The sequence below is a fragment of the Taudactylus pleione genome, unplaced genomic scaffold (genome assembly GCF_031769625.1).
Source record: "Taudactylus pleione unplaced genomic scaffold, aTauple2 ptg001423l, whole genome shotgun sequence".
NCBI lineage: Eukaryota > Metazoa > Chordata > Amphibia > Anura > Myobatrachidae > Taudactylus > Taudactylus pleione.
The window spans coordinates 548,334-565,279 of record NW_028285822.1 but is presented as its reverse complement, the minus strand read 5'-3'; the positions used below and the strand labels follow the sequence as shown (position 1 = coordinate 565,279).

The 16,946-nt window shown below is 39.6% G+C and overlaps 1 protein-coding gene across 3 annotated transcripts in view; it reads right to left on the bottom strand.

Moving 5' to 3' along the window:
- Positions 1–2,546: 2,546 nt before the first annotated feature.
- The window catches only part of LOC148442659 (troponin T, cardiac muscle-like), a 127,573-nt gene continuing 113,173 nt past the window's right edge, over positions 2,547–16,946 (bottom strand). For all 3 annotated transcript variants that reach the window (XM_088463667.1, XM_088463668.1, XM_088463669.1), the window contains 5 exons: positions 16,850–16,927; positions 14,975–15,085; positions 5,428–5,537; positions 2,735–2,825; positions 2,547–2,601 (listed from right to left, as the gene is read on the bottom strand). In XM_088463667.1, the coding sequence (XP_088319793.1) occupies positions 2,557–2,601; positions 2,735–2,825; positions 5,428–5,537; positions 14,975–15,085; positions 16,850–16,927 (435 nt within the window). In that variant the 3' untranslated portion in view covers positions 2,547–2,556. The remainder of the gene's footprint in view (positions 2,602–2,734; positions 2,826–5,427; positions 5,538–14,974; positions 15,086–16,849; positions 16,928–16,946) is intronic.

Genomic DNA, 16,946 nt, shown 5'->3' with positions numbered 1-16,946 from the left:
TTGGCTACCACATTGAGGAGGCTGTTTAACAACAAGACCACAGATATCGACAAGTGACTGAGCTTGTATTTTCACCTGTCAGCCACATCAGCTCTTAATATACCAGTAACAGGTGTATCTAAAGTGGAGATTCATTATTATTCTGATGGCCATCTGAAATATGTGTTAAATGAAATACTGTCCCTACAAAGTGATCATATATATATTTTTTACATTTTTTCAAGAACTTCGCTTACACAATGGTGTGTGAATCTAACAATAATTTCCCACAGAGACATTCCTTTCCAGTTGGATGCAGTTGTGAGGATTTAATTGGATACATCTATTTGTGGTTTATATTGGAGCTGTGGGGATTTAGATACAATTACTGTTACTGTTGTTGCAGTTTAGACATGCTTAAATATTGCTACATGTTTTAGTATATTGATATTACTTTAATGTGATGTCTTGTATGCATTTACCATTTTGATACTAGAGTTATAATATCTATGTTTTATTAATAAATAATAAAATACATTTTATTAGCTTGTGGGTACATATCTTTTTCATCTTCACAGCGCTGTTTTTCTAACTAATTATTTTTCCTTTTTTTGTTTGCCACCGTTCAATAACTGTATGAAGAGAAATAATGTGTTACAAGGTTTCCTTTTTAGTGCCTTAGCTACTATATATTTAAATTTTTACATTGGAACCATGCACACATTGTTATTCCACACCTGGGGGCATATGTATCAAAGCTTGATGTGAGATACAATTGTGAAATATATATCACCAACCAATCAGCTCCAAACTATCATTTCTTACAAACAGCCTGCAAAATGTAAGCTAGAAGCTGATTGGTTGGTGATATATATCTCACAATTTTATCTCACATCATGCTTTGATACATATGCCCCTAAATATACATGCACTTAAAATATTATTTGCTATTTATATATTGAAGATGTTACATACATCTCAACATCAGGCCACAAACAGGCAATTTAGTTGTATAATTTTGATTGAACCAATTGACAGATACTTCAAATCTGTTATGTTTGTGCCCCAATCATAAACATATGGCTATTTTGATGGTGTGCATATCAGGGCTGTATCTAGAGGTGTTGGAGGGGTGCCGGCACACAGATAGCAGGACCCTGTGGGGGGCACAGTTGCTGCCCCACAACACATGTATGTGGATGACCAGGTGCCTGGTACAGCACCCTGCAGTTACTAGCACTACTGCAAAGCCGCCCGGAGCGGCTAAGGGACACCCCGGACAGACACCCTGTAACCTGTGGAGCTCCAATGCTCTATTTACCTGAGTTTTGATATCACGAGTGTAGGTGGCATATACACTTTTTTGAAATGTGCATAGACACCGAAAACCATCTTTAGATTTCTGCATAAGAAATGTTGGCAGACAATTGTATACTGAGGACAGTATGTATGTGATTATATATGTGCAGGATGCCCTTGGAGATGCGACATAGTAAGACATGGATACATCCTCAGACATGCCTCATAGAAGATGTATCTCTTGCACATACAATGCATGTGTAATGATACATAATGAAGATAAGGACTATCACCAGCATTATCTAGCCGCTTCTAATTGACTGCTTTCTTATGGTCCTCTCCAGCTGATACTACTTAATTCATTAGCTATGAAGTCTATATTCTAGCATCTTGCCATCTATTCACAGTACTTATTTGTCTTTCCTTTTGAACTACTGCAGAAAAGATTATCATTTAATATTTGTTATATTAGATGCGAAAGATGCATTCTCCATATAAAATGTAAATAACATAAAACACCTCCACATCCATTAACTAACCCTTTGAAAATTAAATCAAGAGATACTTATGTGTATGACACTTAATATCATTATTATATTGTATATAATTAAGGTAATGTGACTACCACTTACTATTAGCACTGTCACGTTACAGCTTTATGCTATCTTTAGCTTTATAAGTAAGTATGTGTATTTACTTCGTTACAGCTTTATGCTATCTTTAGCTTTAGTAAGTGTATTTACTTTGGCTATTTTAGCTATTTAATTTTTTACACTAATGCCAAGGGGTAGAATTACTTAAGCTTCGAAAAATGAAAACCGGTGGTGTTGCTCCTAGCAACTAATCATGTGTCTATCATTTTCAAGGATGCAATAGAGAATTGATAGGCAAAATCTTCATGCAATGTATAGTATAAAAATATTCTATTTTAACTGATATTGAATGCTACAATATCAATTTCAGTATATGGTCAAAATGGACTTACCTTTTACTGTAGAAGGTAGATATCAATAGGAATACGAGGAAGATAAGAAAGGACAGAGAGTAAGAAAAAAGAAGAAAATGAATGAAACCAGTATGTGAAAGACATCCAGTAGGGGAGAGAAGAGAGAGAATTATACATTGTTTAATGAATAATTCAAATGTAAAAAATAATGTGGAGGGCTATTTTGAACAAAAATACTGATAATCTTCTGAGGTGCAACTGGGTAGTAGGTTTGGGTAACTATAAATTAAGGTGGATCTAAATAGTGCACAGGAAATAAATTCTCCAATTGCTCACATTTTTTGGTGGTCGGTGACTCGGTTCCGCAATACATTAATCTGTAAGAGAGGACGAGGCTTGTAACCAGGTACCCTATAGTATATGTATAGTTTTATATCACAGGACAATGCTAGTTAATATTTTAACAATGCAATTCATGCAATATCATATACAAATATTCAGAGTACTTACCTCATATTTCTGCTTCTTGAATTTCTCTTGGAGATCAAACTTTTCAGCCTCCAGCTGATATATCCAGTTGTACATTTGCTGAGCTTCTGACCTGTATAAGAACATATGAATATATTTCCAAAATCTGCTGAATGTATTACAGTATCACTAAAACATGCTGGAAATTCCAGTGTCACCAACTCAGACCTTTAACAAGTCTTTTTATACCTAATAATTAAAAAATGTGTAAACAAATTTATAAATCCTCACAATTAAATAGTTCAACTGTAAGCAATACAGTTTTCTTTGTCTAAAAGTACCGGTATCCTCCAGATATTTGCCTCTCACCCTCTATCACAAATTGTGCATATTGTGTAGTGTATATGCATATTATGCGTGCTCGGAATGGGATTGAAATCCAGAAAGCGGCTGGCCGAAGGGAGGAAATCTCGAAATCCCGACATTGGCACGTAAGCAACCTAACTCTCCCCTCTCCCTCCTAACCCTAACCCTCCCTTAGGAGTGCCTAACCCTAACCTAAACCCTAGTGCCTAAACCTAATCCCCCCTGCGGCTAAGAGGATGGGCGCCCCAGACTTAACTCGTTTGGTCCCGCGTCATTCTGGATTCTGGCATTGGGATTATGATAGGTGTCAGTATCTCGACGCCTATCATGAATCCCTGGCTGGCATTCTGCCGTCGGAATTGTGACCTAACTACATACCGTCGTGCTCCCCTGGTTGCATGCGACGTCATCAGGTTTGATGTTGTGCTGAAGATCAAACCTGAAGATATTGCATGCGGCACCGTGCAGTGTAATAAAGGACGGAACGAGTGATCATTCCGTTGTTCATTAGAACGATCTGATGTGTACCCAGGATCTCATATGTTGGCCTGTCGGGCTGACATATTGGCTGGGTACACTTCTCTCAGTGTGCATCCAGCTTTAGGAGTTGATTGGTTGGTATACTTTGTCTCCATCCACTTTATATCTCTCCAAGACTTAGTACATAGACCCCAGAGAGATAGCACACTCCCAGCTGAGAGCAAACTTTCTGATTTGAAGGTCTTCATTATACAAGAGGCATATACCTAACTGGCAAGGGCAATTCTATATTTATAATTTTCTAAGCACATTATACTTCACTGTCAGCATCTGTTTTTCTTGCTACAGATCTGATACATGAAGGAATCATTAGTTCCCTTTACGAGTAAACGGTAATATTTCGGTTACAGAGACACATTGACACATTGAGGCTGATGCAGAGTTGAATGTATGATAATGACAAGGGATGCTCTGAATATTGTGGCTATTACAAAGTCATGGTGCAATGAAAATCATGACTGGGACATAGCTATACCGGGATATACATTATTAAGAACTATCAGGAAGGGTGGCGGATAGGAGGAGGGGTAGCAATGCATCTGAAAAAGCATAAATACTACTTTAAAGTGTTCTATATACTAAGCCTTAGAGATAGATATAATAGACTTAGGTAAAGTACCAACCAATTAGCTTCTGTCACTTTTCAGGCTGTGTTAATGATGGCTAGGAACTGATTGGTTGGTACTTTATCTCTGTCCGCTTTATCTCTCTCCAAGGCTTTGTACCTACACCCCAAAGTATTGAAGAAAAAACTGAGGCTTTTTGAAATGATCATATACTGTAAATGGGGGAGAAGGCTATTCTTTGTACTGGGGTGATCTGTAGACCATCTGGTCAGGAAGACGTACTGTGCAGCAACCTATTGCAGGACATCCTTAAAAAGAGCGGTAACAATCATGAGAGACTTTAATCTACCTTATGTAAACTGGGAGGGGTATTTTGCAAGTTTTTCTAGAACTAGGGACTTTCTGAAAAACTTGCAGGGAGCATCCCTTAAGCATTGGTGAACAAGCCCACTCGCAAAGACGCAATATTAGACCTAATGCTCACAAATGGTGACAGAATCCTGACGTAAATGTGGGTGAGAGCCTAGGATCCAGTGACCATCAAGCAATATGGTTTAGTATAAAGACAGAGACCAACTCATACCACACAAAAACAAAGGTGTTAGATTTTAGGAAGACTGACTTTGTAGCGATGGGAAATATGTTAGTGATTTGTGTGAGAGGTGAGAAGAATTAAAAAGTGCAATACTATAAGTTACAGACCTTTGTAGCCTTGAAGCCAGTGTGGTTTGCAAAATAAATAGCAAGTATTGTGAATGCAAAAAAGATGTCCTTTAGTATATATAATCAGACTTAGAATGATGAAGACAAAGAGGTGTATCTTGTTAGAAAGAAGGAGGCTAAGAAGGTAATCAGATAGGCATACGTTGAAGAGAAAATGGCTCAGTCAGTAGGTAAAGGAGGCAAGACTTATTTTTAGGTTTATAAAGCTGGGTACACACTACACCTACCTGTGGATTGAGAAGTGTATACACAATTAGCAATTTCTCTTGCGATGTGTCTGCACAGTTAGCACTGATGTCACAACTGGATGGGCATTAAATTAGCCCGCTTAGTTAAGCTGATACACACCTCAGGTCCCTGCAGCATGTGTACGGGCGATCGGCAGGTTCACTGATTTGATCTTTAACTACAGATTATCCTGCTACTCATTGGCATTGTCATATCTAACATCACCCAGGTGTGTGTCTAGCCTAGCACTACACGTCCACATCCAAAATCTAATACAAAAGGAGCATAATATTATTATATATAGTATCATACCTTAGCTTTTCTTCATTCAGGTTCTCAATATTTAGAGGCTTTCTTCTCTCTGCCAAAATCATTTTTTTCTTCTCTCTCTCGGTGTGTTTTTTCCCTCCTTTCCTCTCTGTCTAATAAAGCACATACAAATAGAACACATCATTAACCACTGTATATGTCTAGAGTTTCATTGTTGCAGCAATCTTCATATTTTTAAAAGCATAACTGTTATGAAGATTTTAAAATAAATTTGCTACAGTAGGTCTGAATGTTTTCTATATCTGTTCTGAAAAGTCTAGCCAAAATACAGGAACTCATCAAATGACCTCAGCTTTCAATAAGTCCTTCCCCTGGGCATTATTTTCATTTTAGTGTACCGTAATGACGGGAGAGTTTTGTGTTACTTGTACTACATGGGAATAATTCAATGTGGACGACATGACTGGACTGAGATATGTGATCATCCATCAAGATATGGTTATTGTCCTGTTTACCTATACAAGAAACACAAATAATATCCTGCACAGGACAAAAATGGAATTCAATTTATACACCAGCAATTTAGTACATTCTAATAATTAGTTACAAAATTTTGTATATAGCTGAAGGTGCTCCCTGGAATCGAATATCAAGTACTCAGAAAAAAAACCTTCCATTGGCCTCAGCGAATGAGCAGCAAGTGATTCCTTTGTGGGGCACTTTTTTATAATAAATTAATTGATGTAATGGATATCAGGAAATATACATAATTACAATATAACTTTTAATCGGTTCCATCTTTAAAGAGATTGGGGATTATTTTGACTCTGAGTGTGAAAATATAACAGAGTCACCCATCAATAAACCCCCATAAATACCATATAATTTATATAATTGATATCACAAAATGAACATAATTAAAACATAACTTTTAATCGGATCCTTTTTTAAAAGAAATGGGGAATTATTATGACTCTGATTATAAAAATATGATAGTCACCCATCAATCAGCACACATAAATATCATATCCATCAATAAGCACACATAAATATCATATCCATCAATAAGCACACATAAATATCATATTAGACATTCTGTATTTGTGTATGAAATAATTACCTTGTGGTGATCATAATTAATCATTAACAATGTATCATCTAATGGGTAAAATAGGCAGGTTTAGCAGTTAGTACATTCTCCCTTTTTCTTCATTAATTAATTTATGTAGTAGCACTATATGCAACCAACATACACACAAATTAGAATTTAAACACTATAATGCTTCTAAAAAAATTTTACAAATGTTTTTGATAAATGTTGCAGATATAGTATATACATACAGGATAGATATATTCTCGATATACTTTTGTTATATGAGAGATAGTTTGTTTTATCTTTGTCTTTCTCTCAACCATAAATGCCAGCAATTCAGTATCATGTATTAGAAACAAATAATACACAATAAATAATAAATAAATGACACATCTAGTCATGTATACAATGTTGCAGCCTCTGGGCCTGATTCAGACCCGCTTGCAGGTCGATGGTTCCCCACTGCGCATGCGCGAGACCCGGCCAGCAATGGCCGCTCCATTGCTACGGGTCTCGCACCAAAATGGGGCGGCTGTCGATTTTGATTGACAGCTCGCCCTGTTTTGGAGGCGGCCAGGGGGGGTGGCTGGCCAAACAGAGGCGTTCCCGAAGGAATGCCTGCCATTTGGGGGCAGCCTCAGTAGTGAGCTTCCGGCTCTATTAGAGCCGTAAGCTCACCGGAGCTTGCGATGGACGAGACTCTACCACAAGGGTCGCAAGCCTGATGGTCGCGACCATTGCGACCATCACCTGCCCGCTTGCAAAAGCTATGGGTGGTCACCCACAGCTTAGCGAGCGGCCAGGAGGCCGACACTAAAAAAAAAATAATGCCACCCTGATTCAGAGCGAGCGCTCTGAAAGAGCGTCCGGCTCTGAATCAGGGCCTCTGTCTCTTGTGATTATTATTTACACTTCATGGAAAAACTATTGGGGGAGAATACATGAAAGATATTTCTCAGGTGGGTCATGACTTACCCCGATGGCGCATTCGTCTCTTGCAATACTTTAAGTAACAGGGCCCACCTAACACCATACACGGGCGCACTGTCCCCCACTACTCTCTTTTGTTTCCAACAATGCTGCCGTGTGTTCCTCTCTCATCCCAGGTCTGCTCAATTTGAAGACCTAGGAAAGCAGAAGGAACCGGACCTTCACACTGTACCTAACCATTTATCTGTCCTTTTTTAATCTCTTTGGTTCTTCCTGCCAGCTCATTTAAGAATAGCGGTGTACATGTATTCTCCCCCAATAGTTTTTCCATGAAGTGGAAATAATAATCACAGGAGACAGGGGCTGCAACATTGTATACATGACTAGATGTGTCATTTATTTATTATTTATTGTCTATTATTTGTTTCTAATACATGATACTGAATTGCTGGCATTTATGGTTGAGAGAAAGACAGAGATAAAACAAACTATGTCTCATATAACAAAAGTATATCGAGAATATATCTGTCCTGTATGTATATACTATATCTGCAACAATCATCAAAAACATTTAAACTTTTTTTTAGAAGCATTATAGTGTTTAAATTCCAATTTATGTGTATGTTGGTTGCATATAGTGCTACTACATAAATGAATTCATGAAGAAAGGGAGTGAATGTACTAACTGCTAAACCTGCTTATTTTACCCATTAGGTGATACATTGTTAATGATTAAATATGATCACCACAAGGAAATTATTTCATACACAATTACAGAATGTCTAATCTGATATTTATGTGTGCTTATTGATGGATATGATATTTATGTGTGCTTATTGATGGATATGATATTTGTGTGTGCTTATTGATGGATATGATATTTGTGTGTGCTTATTGATGGGTGACTATCATATTTTCATAATCAGAGCCATAATAATTCCCAATTTCTTTTAAAGAAGGATCCGATTCAAAGTTATGTTTTAATTATGTTCATTTTGTGATATCAATTATATAAATTATATGGTATTTATGGGGGTTTATTGATGGGTATCATATTTTCACACTCAGAGTCAAAATAATCCCCAATCTCTTTAAAGAGGGAACCGATTAAAAGTTATATTGTAATTATGTATATTTCCTGATATCCATTACATCAATGAATTTATTATAAAAGAGTGCCCCACAAAGGAATCACTTGCTGCACATTGGCCAATGGAAGGGTTTTTTTCTGAGTACTGTTTACCTATACACCTGAATACCGTATTAGTGGTAATCCTTTACTACAGAATCCTTTGTGTATATTTACTAAAGTGCGGGTTTTTAGAAGTGAAGTTGTTGCCCATAGCGACCAGTCAGATTCTGCTTAACATTTATCGAGCACCTTCTAGAAGATAATAGCTAGAAACTGATTGGTTGCTATGGGCAACATCTCTGCTTCTAAAAACCTGCACTCTAGTAAATATAGTCACTGGAGTCAACTAAGTAAGCTTGTTAAGCCTTAAGGGGAAAGTTGCTGCTATAAACCAATACCTCTATTACAGGAGGAAATATTATGCATTAAGTGTTGGGTGATAACATGGTGCAATAGATTCTTGGCCTCTACTTTTGCTTACAGGTGGAGTGTTTAGTGTAACTTCCACCTGGAATATGTGTCTGAAACTGAACAGAGGAAGGAAACCCCCTGTATTCTTAACACTGGAGCAATTTCTCAGGCAGATCTGGAAATCCCAGATATCAGTGGAATAATTGCAGGGCAGGCAAAGCACAATGTATCAGCATTCATTGATGATCTATTACTTGAATCAGCCCTTGGCCTGTCTTTGTAAAGACTGCATTCTAAAGATGTAATTCCAAGGATGCAGAGTTATAACTGGAGTTTATGGGGTTTATGTGTCAAGAATGGCAAAGAGTGGAGAAGTTCCCCATAGCAATCAATCAGCTCCTACCTATTATTTTTTTATAGACTATACTTGATAAATGCTGATTGATTGCTATGGACAACTTCGCCACTAGTCCACTTCTCCACGTTTTTCACTTCTTGATACATTAACCCTTAAAACCCATTTCTCCTTTGTTCACAAGTAAAACCATCTTCAACATCTTAGGTTTTTTCTTTCTCAATGTCTACACTTTTCACAACCCAAGAATGTTTGTCTGTCTGCAACTGTGATCCTGTCTCTAATGCAACACTCCCTGTTAATTAGACCGCTGAACATAGTAATCAAACACACCCTCCCCCTTTTCCAGCTGATACAGTGTGTAGTATTTAAGAGAATTAATTTCAAGACATGCAATCAGGCATTGGGCTGCAACTGTGAAGGCGGAATTCTAATGCTGCCCATCCACTACACGACATAGAAACGACAGCACGATTACAACATTGTAAACATGTTGTCGTTTCTATGTCTGTGATGTGCCTACACTGAATGAGCAGTCGTTCAGTGCAGGCTCATCAATCATCTGGTAACATGATGAACCTGACAGTAACCTTAGGTTGACCAGCATGTTTGCCCGATGATAGATGTCCAATACGACCAGTGTGCACACGGATCGCTGGTCATATTAGACATTAAACTGCATGATTTGCAGGCAATTACCAAGCGTTTGAGTGATAATGACTTTTGTTATCGCTCAATCGTTAGGTTTAATCGCCTAGTGGATGGGCAGCATAAGAATATCATTCAAATGATACAGAGTTATAACTGGAGTTTATGCATTTTTCCACACTCCCTAATCTTAAATATACAAGTTACCCCTGCAAAGTTCTACTAAATTCCACCTCCTGCAACATCACCTGGTAATTTCACAAATTGTTTCATAACATGGACTATTATTATTATTACTACTGCATTCTGTCTTCACACATCTTGAAGTATGGCATCTCTGTTATTTATCCATTTTACCTTACACTTATATGTGCAACTGGCTGATGTACCAGGTTTTACCTGGGTAGACCTCTATAGTAATGCATCCCCTCCCCCACTGCTATAGTGAAACATTTCCCTTCCTCGCCCATGTTGTAACACATTTGACATTCCCCTCTCTTACCTTTGTAGAAATATTTTTCCTCTCTCACACCGGTAGTAACACATTCCCCTTCCTCACCTCTGGAGTAACACATTCCCCTCACTCACCTCTGTTGTAACACATTATCCCCGCTTACCCCTGTAACACATTCCCTTCCCTCATTTGACATTCTCCTCCCTCACCTCTGTAGTAAGACAATCCCCTCCCATACCTGTGTAGTAACACATTCTCTTCCCTCACCTCACAGCTGTTGTAACACATTTTTTTCTCTCACTTCTATAGTAACACATTCCTCTCTCACAGCTGTTGTAACACATTTTCCTCTCTCTCCTCTGTTTTAACACATTCCCCTCCCTCATTATTCAAATAAGGGAGCCACACCAACTGCCAGTGATGTTTGGCAGAACTTGGGGTTACAGTTGGTTTCTGAATATTGAACTGTGCTGCAGCCACAATGAGTCAGTCAGTGAGTATACTGCACAGGGGGAGGAAACATTTTAGCCCTTTTCACCCCCTTAGGAGTTTAATTTTGAAAAATCCCTGCTTAGTGGGCACTTACGTCATGGAAGGCATATACTCCATGATTATCATGTTTCTATCTCTAGAGGTTTGGGCTGGGCAATAATGAGTCAATGGGGTAAATTTACTAAGAATCGTGTTTGGGCAAGATTACAATCTCACGCAAGTTTTGGCTGTTTTTCCAACAAATTAGAGAAATTACCAAACTCTCAACAAAATATACTTTTCAAATAGACGACCACCTGAGGTGAGTGTTTGCGTGAGTTTGGATGTGTTTGCATGTGTTCACAGATGTTTCAAGTTGCAATTAGTGGGAAATCAATGATGATGCTTTTTAATGGTGCTAAATCAGCTGCATTGATTTGTGTGAAGCAAAAATGGCAATATATACTACCAATGGTATTTGTTGCATGTGGCTGGGATTTCAGAGGATCTACCATCAGGCTGGAAGGACCCAGAAGCAAGAAACTGAGCAGAAAATTAGTTAATGCAGGTATTACAAATGCTGCTCAGACCACATTTTTTTGGAAGTGTTCGAACCTGAACCCATTGGTCGATGGTGAAGTCAAACAGATGTTTTGGGTGAACTGTTACAACCGGTGGTGGATTTTACCTAGAGACTGCAAGGCTGCAGCCCCCCCAGTAAAATTGTCCACTTTTCCAGTGACTGCACTGGCTACACTGTACCTGGAGGTGGCTTCCTATTGGAAGCGCCACCTGCCAGTCACGCACAGGACAGGCAGCCCCAGGGGGAGGTGTCTCCTCCCCCTGAGACTGCCTGTCCAGGCTGCCATAAGCAAAGAGCAGCTTCCAGTGGAAGCTGCTGCTCTGCCTTTTGGGCACCCCTACAGGGCTTCTTGGGGCTGCTACCAATGCAGCATCGAGAAGCTGGTCTGGTGTTATGCGCATGCACGGTGCTACTGCTGCTCATGCACAAGTCCCAGTGCCTGACATTCATTGTGCAGGTGCTGGGACCAGAAGCAGTGTCAGCCCCCCTCAGGTAAGAGGGCAGGAGCTGCTCCAGGTAACAACATATTCCATTTGTATGACCAAGTCAAACTGGACCAAGACCCTGACACAGCATGTTCCCACTCTGTCTCTGGCTATTGGTAATTTTCAGTCTGTGACCGGTAGAGTTTTCGTGACATCCAAATCAACATTCTCACAGTACATACAGTAACTCTGGGAATGGTGGCATTTCAGCCACTAATAAATACCTGCATCTGCTTCCCTAGCCAGGAGTCACAGTGGCATGCAGCCAGGGTAGATTATTTCTAGCATTGTGGGTATGCCTAATGTCCTGGGTGATATGGCATTCTTGTGGCGGGTCAATCTGCTGGCAGCCTTTCATCCAAACAGCACGTGGTGGGATTTCATGACCTCCTGCACAAGGGCCATGTTCTACATTCACATTGCACCCCATCTTGGTCTTGCCCTTCTGCCTTGGTGGCTCATCACTACTGCCTGTACTGCTCAATAGGACCTCTTGAGATGCAACCTCCTCTATCTCACTCTCTCCCTGCCTCTCCTCTGCACTGGATATATTCCTTTCCCCCTCCTTATACAAACACAAAATACACAGAAAAAAAGACAAACTAACACAAACCTACTCTCCTACTACCCACACACACACACAAACAACACTGACAGGACAAAAGAAGAAAAACACAATCAAGAAAGACAGAACAATGAGACAAACTGATATATGACAAGACAATAAATAAGCACAAAATTTTTTTCACATACCAAGCAGCAATCTATTCCAATAGCCAAAAACTCTCCTACACCACTAAACACACTCCTCACTGTCCCTCTGAAACCTCCAACCAACAAAACCCTCAAAGGTTGGGCTGTTTGTGATGTTTTTATATGTTTAGGTAGTGTGTACATGACGTGACTGCTTCAATCAGAACATGTTTCTAGGATGATACATTCTCCTGTGTGTTTTATAAACACAGCCATTCTCCTGTGTGTTTTATTAACACAACCATTCTCCTTTGTGTTTTATAAACACATCCATTCTCACATGTTTTCTAAACTCATCCATTCTCACACGTGTTTTACCTAAAACTCACACGACAAAACACATTTGCATTCACCATCGAAAAACACAATTTAGCAAAAATCACTTCTTGGTAAATTTGCGAGTTTGGTCAGGGAAAACTCACGCCTGTTTGTAGGAACCTGTTCAAGTTTAATCTTGCCCAAACACAATACTTAGTAAATTTACCCCAGTGAGTCAGTCAGAACTTGGGGCCTGATTCAGAGGCGCACACGCTATTTGCATGCACTCGCTCTGAATCAGGGCATCCCTTTTAAAAAAAATCCGGCCTCCAGGCCGCTCGCACAGCTGTGGGTGACCACCCACAGCTTGTGCGAACGGCCTGATGATGGTCGCAATTATCGCGACCATCGGCATTGCGAGGAGACCCTTGTGGTAGGGTCTCAGCACTCGCAATGCCAAGTGGACGTCCTGCTCTAATAGAGCAGGAAGTTCACTACTGACATCACAAGTGATGTCAGTTGGGCCACCCACAAACGACAGGCATTACTTTGGGAACGTCTCCGTTTTACAGCCACCCCCCCTCCCCGCCTACAAAACGGGGTGAGCTGTCTATCAACATCGACAGCCGCCCCATTTTGTTGCGAGCCCCAGAGCGAGAGATTTCTCACTCGCTATGGGGCTTGCGCACGCCGCACATGCGCATTGGCCCACCATCGACCAGCTTGCGAGCAGGTCTGAATCAGGCCTTTGATTTATTATATATAGATATACTGACTGCTTTGCATGTCTCTCCTTACTGCCGCATCATGGGCTCTTTACTCTACAATGCCTCTCCTGCCCTCATCTTTCCAATCGCATTTACCCAGTATATCCTTCCACTTCAATTTACTGTTCTTTTTCTTTTCTCTTGAATTTCCCACCGTATGTTACACTTCTATGAATTGCTCTTCCTGCCCACTGTATAGTGCACCCTAGATGGCTCCCTCGCTTGGGTCTCTTATTGTGTAGAATGAACAATATATAGTTCGGATGATTTTGCAAGGATCTTGACTAGTATTTTTATCTGCCACATTACATGTAATCAATTCTAGGCATTGCCTATTCTGCCCATTGTAATCCTACAGCTACTTCACCTCGTGCCTTCAGTCCTATTGGAGAAAAGCGCTGCATAAATAAAATTAGTATTATTGTTATTATTATTACTTGTCTTCATATCTTCCCTGATTACCTCCCTCCCTGTTCTCACGCAAGGATTGCAAACATGTATGCTTCTCTAAGCAAGTCAGAAGCTAAATATTTCTTTTTACAGCTTAAATTAAAAAGAAACATTTTATATTCTATTCTATATGTTCTTCTTAATTTGAACATTGTGTTAAGCTCATCTTACACAGGCCTGACTCAGTGTGTCATATGGGGCGAGGTGATGTGGCAGCCTTCCAAAAAGTAGGTACCCAATCTGGAAGGGAACCATTATCTAAAACCTGACTTGCTGAAAGAAACACCGCAATGGGAATTGGATCGGGTTAAAATGGAGCCTAATCCATCACCTCTTGTGCCTCCGCCAAAAGCAAAAGGACAATGGACTCTTCCCTGTTTCCGTATGGTGAAGCAGTAAACAGTGTGTCTGGGAAATCACTCCAAGGGAGTCAGTGTTTATATGCCCTTTAGCGTAGCATTACTCGGTAGGCTTTTTGTACGGTGCACCTACTGCCATTGTTTAAGAATAATGTTTTTCCTAGATATTTGCAAATTGATAATAAATTACAGTTCTACATTCCAGCCGTCTGCCTAAGTGATAAAAACCCATAGATGTATACAGGGTGTCTTCAGACAGTACATAAGACTGTATATGGTCTGACCAACTAAGCTGAGCAGCAAAAGAGCTAACATTAACTCGGTCTCCTCAAACCATTATGCTTCATTTATTTACAAAATGATGTCATACAATGTATCTGTATGATCAGAGGAAAAGCCTCAATAACACAGCCATAAAAATATAGGCAATTTTTTTTTACCTTTTGTAGGTAGCCTCCAAAGTGAAGCATGTTGGAAAATGCCTTCATTTTCTTAACATCTTCCTCTGCTCTCCTCCTGTTTTCCTCTTCCTCCTTACGGGCACGTTCTTCCTGGGAAGGAAAAATGAATGTGTGAAGTAATAAACCACATTTTCATTGCCAAAACGTGTCTCAATTATAATAATAATACTCAGAATAATAATAATACTCCTCTACAAATTTTAACAAAGTGTAATGACCCTGGCGCTTTAACCACTGTTATAAAGGTCCGTGCAATTTAGGATCATTTTCCTAAAAGTAATGTATAGCAAACCAGATTTCCTGATGGAAAGATGGAATAAAACAGCATATACCAGTGTACATGTAGTGTACATAATGCAGAAGAATATTGTCAGAGCTTGATGACATACTGTACACAGTAATATACTGTAGGAGTTGGGTACAGGATCCTGGTGATCGGCTGCCAGTGGTTAGAATACAGACAGCGACATCCTGATTCTGATGCTTGCAGGTAAATACTCTAACACCTAACCCACCTTTCCATAGCCTAACCCTAACCCCCTCCCCTGCAGCCTAATCCTAACCCTCCCCCCGCAGGCTAACCCTCCCCCTAGTGCCTAACCACAACCCTCCACCTAGTGTCTATCCCCTACCCTAACTCCAAGCCTAATACCGTCGGGATGTCAGCGGTTGGGATGCCATCTACGTCCCATACAGTATGTGTGAATTTCATGTAATAAATCATTATGTTGGTGGACGATGATAATAAAGAACACTTTCTGGATGCTTTGTGCAATTACTAAATACATTCAGAAAATAAAGGTAATTCTTAAAAACTGCAATGAATGGACTTTATGGTGGTCCTTATACTTTCTAATAAGGGGAAGCAATGGATCATATTTTGGGATGTATTATGGGAATATATTTTTGGCCATATTCAAATGCCGGTGAAAAGTCTGTTGATGAACTTTTTGCCGTCATCGCCGCTTTTGGGTGCAAGAAAGTATCGCGTTTGTTCCCGCGTTTCTTCGTATTCAATTCCAAATCAGCAAAAACGGGACCCGGCGAAAATTAAATGATCAAAAAAAACTGTCATTTTTTAGGGAAATCAGCCTGACACCCCCAAAAAGATGCTCTGACATGGGGGATCACTATGGATACCCCCGATTAGCCCTGCTGAAGGTATTTGGGGTCTTTAAATGGTCTCAACAGGTGCTGTTTAGCGTCTTTGGAAAAGTGATGAAGAATAGCATTTAGCAAGTTTTTTAAAAAAAATATTAGTAGTCCCAGCACATTTGGGGTACATGAAAATGGGTGCAAGCATATTTTAAAGTGGCTAATGTGAACTTTTAAAAAACATGAAAAATCCACCTGCCGCGAACACCTGCAATCAAAAAAACTCCTGGCGCATACTTGGCCTGAGTCTATATCGCTAGTTTAGAAGTTTGTCCCCAACTTTTTTTTCACCCCACCTGTGGTACTTTTTAAAAAATTTTTTGACACGAATACCTTTGGGGGACTGTCCAAGGGGTTCAGGGTGCTTTTTGGAATTTTGTACCACAAAACCCCAATTCTGAACTTTTTTTGACACCTATTCATAGGTGATACTTTATTGCTGAATGTTAAAATAACCATGAACTGATTGTCAGAAAAGCAGAAGGATACTGTGCCTTAGAATGGCTCTATTTATTATGGTAAATCTTGCTGACTCTATCTTCAGAAAACTTACAGCAAAGTTTATTTAATTTCTAGCCAATGTTCCAATACGCACAGCATACATGTAATAAGCACTGTTTTGTGTCCATTCCATTTCTTTCATTTGCCAGTTATCAGCAAAAGGTAATACATTAACAATAGGAAAGTTTGTATACTCACCACCACTCTGGCCTGCCTCTCCTTCTCCCTCTCTGTCCGGATCCTCAGCTGCTCTGCCCGTTCTGCTCTTCTTTTTTCCTAAGATGTAAAGAGCAAT